Below are 7,630 nucleotides of genomic sequence, written 5' to 3' on the forward strand. Positions count from 1 at the left end.
GAGAGAGAGAGAGAGAGACGTAGAAAGAGACTCTATTTACTGACTTGGATATATTTGAATTCCCTTTAAGTTTACATTTGTTTTCATATTAGTTTATTTACAAGGTGATAATTGAACATAAAGATGCACAGCTGCTCAACAGAGTGTAAAATTATTTTTATTTAGTTTTGCTTCCTTGAGTGATGCTGTCAAACATCAACATGGTGTCAGGAACAGGTCTTCCAGACAACTACTGATGGGACACAGAGCCTTCGGTTCAAATAAAGTTAATATCTTTTTTTAATCTAGAATTACACCAGATAAGAGCCATTCCATGACTTAAAATGTCTAATTGCTGATGCTTACTTTACACAATCTCCCTTCTCCTCCCAAAGTACCTTTTTAATACCTTTAGCTTCATTAGTGATTGGATGGGCTTGGATCTTGAACTATCATCTAATGTTTAGATGTGCCTTTCAGAATGGAGCTGAAGTGTACTGCTTAAGCCAAGGAGGGAAGTGCTGTCAGTGCAGGTTTTAGAACAGCATGGTTAATATTAAAACCACTGTGTGTACCTGTCTGGAAGGAGCGGGTGAGGTTCCTTCTTACGCACCTAGTTGATGTAAACACAGAAATGCTTTTTCCACAACTGCTGTCTTTAGAAATCGGTAATTTGGAACATGAGTGTGAATCAGCAGAGCAGAGTGTGTAGGAATTTCACCTGGTCAGCAAACTCTTGCTTTTCTTATTTGTCTTTATTCTTGAGAATACATTTACAGACCTGTCTGCTTTAGGTTGGCTGGGTTGGGGTTTTTATTTGTTTTTAAGCTTCCCTGAGTCAAGGAACGTTTTTTTATAGTGACACTGAGGTTATCGCAGGGTCTCTGGCATCAAAGTAATTTCTCCAGACAAACTGCTCTTGTTTCCCGTTGGTAAATATCCTGAGCATCTTGGTTAGCATAAGCTGTCCCCTTTTAAATCAGAGGAAAGCAGTCACACAGAACTCACATAACTAACGTGGCAAGAAAAGAATGTTTTGCAGTTGTGTGGCGTCTCAGAGGGACCTGTCCCAACACTGCTGGCCACGACCCAGCCGCTTCACTGAGAACTGTGAAGAGGCCAGAAAGGCTTTTGTGCCTCTTGGCATCTCTGTGGCACGTAATCTCTTCACTATACTTTCCTTCCTGTAAAAATACAGTGCAGATATAAAAGTAGGTCTTGTTGATGTGCCAAAATTCAGTGCACCTCCTTGTATTATTTTCTTTATCATCTGTATTTTCCAGAATCTCTTATCAATGTTTGTGTCCCAAATGGGCAAACCTGCTCCAAAACACTTCAGGTTTTGTCCTCAGTCATTCATTTTAGGCTGGTGATACTAAAATACTGAAACTAGAAAAAGGCTGCCCAGCTCTCTTATTAAATTTGTTAAATTGCCTCCTTAAAATGAAAATAAATCACTTGGAAGGAGGGCCAGGGCACAGAAAGTGGAATTAATGACAAAAATTATTCTTCCTTACTTCAAGATTTTGGCTCAATTTTGCTGCTACTTGCTGATACTCCTTCAAGCAAAGGGACCTGCTTGCCGTATTCTCTATTCTTCAGTGCAAAACAAATAATCATAGATAGTGTGTTGTTTCCTAATGTGAAATGTGTTAGTGTGAAGGCTTTCTGTTTCAACCCTGGGGAATCTAACTGGTGCTTAAATGTGCTCTTATGTTCATTAGTAAGGCCTGTTTGAGTATGCTGGTTGGAATTGTACATCAGTGCTGCAAAAGTTGTGCAAAAGTCTGAGCAGTATCTTGGGGAGGGAGGGAGCTATTGAGGAAAGCTGTATTTAAGGAGCATGAAAAAAATTGTATAGAATTGTTTGGTCAAAGGAATGATCTTGTCTGAACACTTTGAAGTCCATTTAATTGTTTTTTTTCCCCTTGAAACACAACAAGTTTGTTTTTTGCATGCTTCTTGGGAAAGTGCAGTTAGGAAAAGAGATGGAAGGTAAGCTACTGTCTGCTTGCTATTAGTGTCATCTGGATTTAAATGTACTACTTTTGCTTGGCTTCTTTAAGTTTGATTTATTATGTTGCGGGCATTCAGAGTAAGTGCTTTGTGAATTTCCAAGTGCCTGAATGCATCTGGGGATATACCACTGGGGACAGTGTCATGAGTGTTTGTATTTACTTTTTGCATGTGATCCTTTCCCCTCTCTTTAGAAAATCAATGAGAATTGCAGTGCTTCATCAGCCAGCTCAGCAAGTCAACCCCAAAATCCGATAGATTCTGGGCAGTCCAGAAATCGTTCAGCACCAACACCTACAGCAACATCAGATTCCCAAGTAGATGGCGACCGCCTTGTGTCGGATCATGATGCTCAGCCTGCTGCTGCAGGGCCCTGAGATGCGCTCATCTTACCAAATCCAGTGCATGGAATTCTGCTTCTCACCTGGGAAATGCTGGAGTAGGAGCTCAAAAGTAGGACTTCCTTCATCTTAACGATCATAATGTGATGCAGTGCAAGCTTTTAACTATATAAAGAATATTCATATGACTACACAGAGCAACATGAGCAGGGAAGCCAAAAGTTCGGAATTCTTGAAGGAAGTGATGTGGCTGGATCTAACGGTAGGAAGAATTCTTGGCTGTTTTGCTAAAGCTAAGTGCTATGAGATTTCTTTGCATCCTGCAGGAAAAGGGAGTTCACTCTTCACTTGTTGAGGCACAGAGTGTGTGACCTGATTGGGTAATTTTTTTTCTTTGAATTTGTTCCCAAGATAAAATTTAAAGACTTTTTAGGAGAGAAACTGGATTTCCCTGCATAGTCTATTAGAAAATATCGGATCCAATAAATATAGGAACAGCATGAAACTGTCTCTGTAGGGATTTCTCAGAAACAGAGTAGCTTTAGCAAGTGTATCTTTATATTATGGTGATGGATTAAGTAAAACACACACATATTCAAAGAATATGTTTTTGAAGCTAATGTTATCTTGTTTGAGATAAAGGTTTAGTTCTGCAAAGCAATGATTTTGAACTGGCGTTTTAGTGAAGCAAAAAAGCTGGAGGACGGCTTCTGAAGAAGTTAACCTCCGTGCTTGCAGCCCTTCAGTTGGGCATAGGTTGTGTGCGTTTGGGTAATTTTAGGTTTGATGTTGTATTGAGACAAGAATCTTTGATCAAAGTTGCACAACCTGAGGTTGATCAAGGGTTTCAATGGACACACTGTCTTTTTGTTTTTTATTTCATCATCTATACAATGGTTTATTTAATGCAGTGTAGTTACTGTGGTTATTTATTAAGAAAATAGTAAGCTTTAAGTGCCTGGGGAAGGTGGGAGATAGGGAAGAATCACCTAAAAATCTTAATGATTAGGATTATAGGGGCAAAGTTGTTGACACAGAAATCAACTAGAGCGAGTCTCAGGAGGAAGCAAATGTAACTAAATTGCAGTATGTTTAGGAAATTACTTTGCCCAATGTCAAGAAACTGGAAGACTTTGGATTATGTTTTGTTATGCTTTTCAATATTAACTGCAGCCAGCTCACTTGCTGGCGCATAGTGAAAATTGCTGCTGGAGGGATACCCTTGGGCTCAAGGAGGAGTCGGGAGCGGGGTGGGGGTTAGTCAGGATCGTGTTGTGGCCTATTTGCTTATATGAACAGCTTGTTCCTGGGAGATTCCGAGCGCTCAGCTTCTGCGGGACTGAGTGAGTATTGCTCAGCCCTCCTTGAAATCAGATGTATGTGATGTATCAGGCCTTCCGTGGGGAAGGCGTGTGCTGGGGGACTGTGTGGTGATCCAGAGGCAAGATTAACAGGAGCACAGGGTTAGGGGGAGAGGAAGGTGGCAGCAGCTAAGCAGGAAAGGGGGCGCACAGCTTTACCCACTTTGACATCCCGTTAGCGTGGGGGCAGGGGTGTCCCATAGCTGTGCTGTAGCTGTGCTTTGAGAACAACCCGTGTTCTGGTGGTGCCTGGGACCAACACCATAGACAATAAAAAGAAACATCGATGACTAGCCACTAGTTACTTTTATTGCACTTGAACTTAAATGTACTGTACTCACGTAAATCCTCATGACTTGTCTAAGTGTCCTTTAAAATCAGAAATGTATTTATTATATGTTTGTATAACTTGGGGGAGAACTAAAGACTGAACAGGTGACAGGACAGAAGGATGCTGAAAATCATCTGGAGGCAAACCAGCCATTTGTTGAGTTCATGCTGTACGGTGTTACCTCAGCTGCTACTGCATAGCACCTGAATCGTGAGGTGAAGAGCTTGTACACTGTGTTTACACTTCAGAATTGTGTATCTGAAATGCCTGCTCTTTTTGGAATTGTATAGTCATTCTATGTTGCAAAATGGACATGTACACCTGGGTTTTGATATTTGTGAAACTGTAAAAACTGTGGTAAGAAATATAAAATATCCATAATGTATTCAATAGTATGAATCTGAACTTTTATTACGGTTACTCATCTTATGGTGCCAGCAGTGAACATAATCACTTGAATTTAAAGTAGTTCAATGGCAATGACCTTTTGCTAGGTTCACTGCCTGGAGAGCCTGGGAACTACTCTTGCACAGCATTAAAATCTGTTTCACGATAAAATCTGACTTAGGCACACACTTCCTTGTGTGGGGCGAGGAGGATGCAAGGGATGCACACCAGTGTGCATCATGAACAGGTTGACATGGAAGTGTGGAGGACATAATGAGTGAAAGTCAAAACTGGATTACGTTTGTCACCTAGCAATTTTGAGATAGAGGCTCCTAAGTGCGGGTTATGTCAGCTTGTGTGGAAATACTTCCCATTGATGTGTCTGATTATATCTGCACTATTACACCTGCCCTATACAGTGGCACATTTGGCTGGAATTTAGTTTTATTTTAGGTGCAGGACAGTTCAGTTTTTACTATTTCAACTGTGTAAATTTTACACATACAAAAGCGGTGACAGGGAGAGATCTCAGTTTTGTTTTGTTGTTTGCATGTGTGTACCTGCCAGACCTCACCTGTCACTTTATGAATTTGGCTTTGTGGTGATTTGGATCTGTCAAGAGCAGAGAACAGGAATGGCAAGTTCCTTCAGGGAGATGCACTCGAAGTAGAGGGGAAGGTCAGATTTGGAGCAACCCCAGCTAATGCATAGTTACTGTTTCTTAAATCTCCAACAAGGGGGAAAACCTCAGGACATAAACACACCCAATTTACTCTTCCTTGTCATACGTCCTGCTGCTCTGAAGAGAGTAAATGCATAAGGGAGGAGAACCACATCGTTGAAAAATACTTTTATTTAAAAAAATCTTGAAAGTACAAGACAGTATATCAAGTATGCTGTACCGTGAATACAAAATAAATATGAAATTCTAACTTTTTTTAAAACACCATGAAACATAAGATAAATATAGCCATATCCTATATTAAGGAAGAAAGGCTTTCACAATGGTTAAGGCGAAGGATCAACATACAGATTCTGTTCCCAGATTTTCTGGCTGAACACTGTACAGTACTTAACAACTGTGTTTCTGTAAACCTCTGTAATCTCCATCTATCACAGGAGCAGTGTGCAAGTAAACTCACTGTTGGCAAACGGCTCAAATGACAGCGCTTGGTTTTAGTGGGTTTTGTTTATCAAATGCTTCCAATGTTGGAACAGGCTTGGGAGGATTTTTTAAGGTCAGGATCAGCTACCCACTAAAGTAGTCTTCATCTTTCTCATACATTGCTGCACTTCTGTCTTGGATGTACTTAGTTTCCTGCTCTGCTTTGGATTGTATTTTACCCATCCCCTGGCAAATGAGGGACTTCACAACTACACAAAATGTGGGTCGATTTCTCCCCCTCCTTGTTGGAGTAGGTGTACCTGGTACTGTTCTAAGTAATTTAGAAAAGGGGACAGTGTCTGAAAAATGCAATTGCCTATTTTGGGGGGGCTTTTCTGTTTAATGTATTGCTTAGGTAAAATATTACCTTAATGTATTACCTGGGCTATTGCATATAAATACGTATTATGTACTTACGGAAGAATAATCATCACTACCTCAGTAAGGAGAGGAAATCCAGAAAAACTGTGAGTTTAAGCTAGGACAAATCTGATTCTCCCCCTTGGCCTCAAATCATATGGATGTGAGTTGTTAGCTGACTACAAAGAACACTAAGAAACCTGTGTACTTTAGAACATACAAAAAACATTTAACATTGACATCTCTTCAAGTATCCTTTTTTGATTAATCTAATAATTTTAAGTACTTCATTTTCACAATGGCAACACAGGCAAAGGTAAAATAAATCTTCAGTCTAGTAAGATCACTGTTCAGGGAGGAGTTTCCATCCTTCTCCCAAGCCATCAAAGATAATGAGGCTTTCCTCAGTTTTCACAATAGCTAATGCTTCCAGCTTCTTGCCAGTGACAGAACTTGCCCGACTTCAGAGTGTGGGTGGCAATATACCTATGAATTTGGTAGTAACAGCCTCTCTTGGAGGTGACTCTTGGTGCTAGTGGCCTTCCTGAACAGAACTCTGTTGTTCTGTTTTTGAAAGTTGTGGACTTACTGGTGAATGTATTTGTATCACCTGCTTGACAGGACTGTCTCTGATAAACATGCTGTAGATGCTGCCTATGTATTTATAAGTTTATGGCACAATAGGGTGTCAAGTGTCTCTCTACTGTAAAATGGAAGAGTTTCTTTTAAAATGAAGCAATGATGAAGGAATGTAAAGGAGGAAGGACCATGTAAGCATGGCTTTCAAGAACCAGCTCCAAGTCCTGTTTTATAGAGGAGCTCTTGGAATGTGGTACGGCAGCACTTCTTAACACTGCTAGAGGTAACAGATTTTCTCCTTTGTCCAGCAGTGGAAAATGAGAAACCACAATAGTGCAGGCACTGCTCAAGTCATGCTGCATCACTGGGCACATTACAAAGAACAGATATCCCTTTTAAAACAAATACATCCTTGTCTGAAATGCCCTTCTGGAGAGCTCACTGCTTCCCACCACCCGCACTAGTGGGCTTGTAAGATCAGATGGTGACAGAATTAATGGTCTTTTGTTTTCTGCAGTTTGGAGACAGTAAAGGCAAACAGGAAGGTGAGGATAGAAGAATATGGGGATAGTCTAAAGAACAAAAGAAGGAAATTACCTCTCCAGGTGGATGAACTGAGGGGACATGATCTACTCCCCAGCCTAGGACTGTGTAATATGTAAGATGAAAGACAAATTTCTCTCCCTGTTCTTTTGTTTTCCTCTCCACACACCTCCTGTGATAAGTCCCAAAGGGAGCCAAAGAAGGGGAGGTAGAAGCCAGCTATCCCTCCCTCCTTGTTTTGCCAGGAATTACTTTCCACATTTTGTTGAATGAGCAAACTACTGAGTAGGACAGTGGAGCTGTATGTGGGTTATCTGTAAGCCCAATTACATGGTTACAGCATCACTCCAGCTCTGTTGACAGCAGTTTCTCCAAGCAGCTGAAACAGCCTCAGCCTTTGTTGCCTTTTCTGGGCTGTCCAGAGGCCTGGAATGGAGGGCAGTATCCATCTGAGGTAAGGTGACAGTAAAATTGAAAGCAATAGTAAAAATACATGTGGGGACAGAAATCCTCTCCTAAATCATCTGTGGTTGTCAGAGGTGGAGAAGCAGAGGACTGAGGAAAGGTT

At 40.9% G+C, this 7,630-nt stretch overlaps 1 protein-coding gene across 1 annotated transcript in view; it reads left to right on the forward strand.

Annotated features, from left to right (window-relative positions):
• The window catches only part of MFSD6 (major facilitator superfamily domain containing 6), a 17,827-nt gene extending 15,215 nt beyond the window's left edge, over positions 1-2,612 (forward strand). Inside the window, exon 6 of the mRNA XM_010178302.2 lies at positions 2,190-2,612. Within this exon, the coding sequence (XP_010176604.1) occupies positions 2,190-2,372 (183 nt within the window). The 3' untranslated portion in view covers positions 2,373-2,612. The remainder of the gene's footprint in view (positions 1-2,189) is intronic.
• The last annotated feature ends 5,018 nt before the right edge of the window (positions 2,613-7,630 follow it).

Source organism: Antrostomus carolinensis, unplaced genomic scaffold (genome assembly GCF_000700745.2).
Source record: "Antrostomus carolinensis isolate BGI_N321 unplaced genomic scaffold, ASM70074v2 scaffold15711, whole genome shotgun sequence".
In the NCBI taxonomy this organism is placed as follows: Eukaryota; Metazoa; Chordata; class Aves; order Caprimulgiformes; family Caprimulgidae; genus Antrostomus; species Antrostomus carolinensis.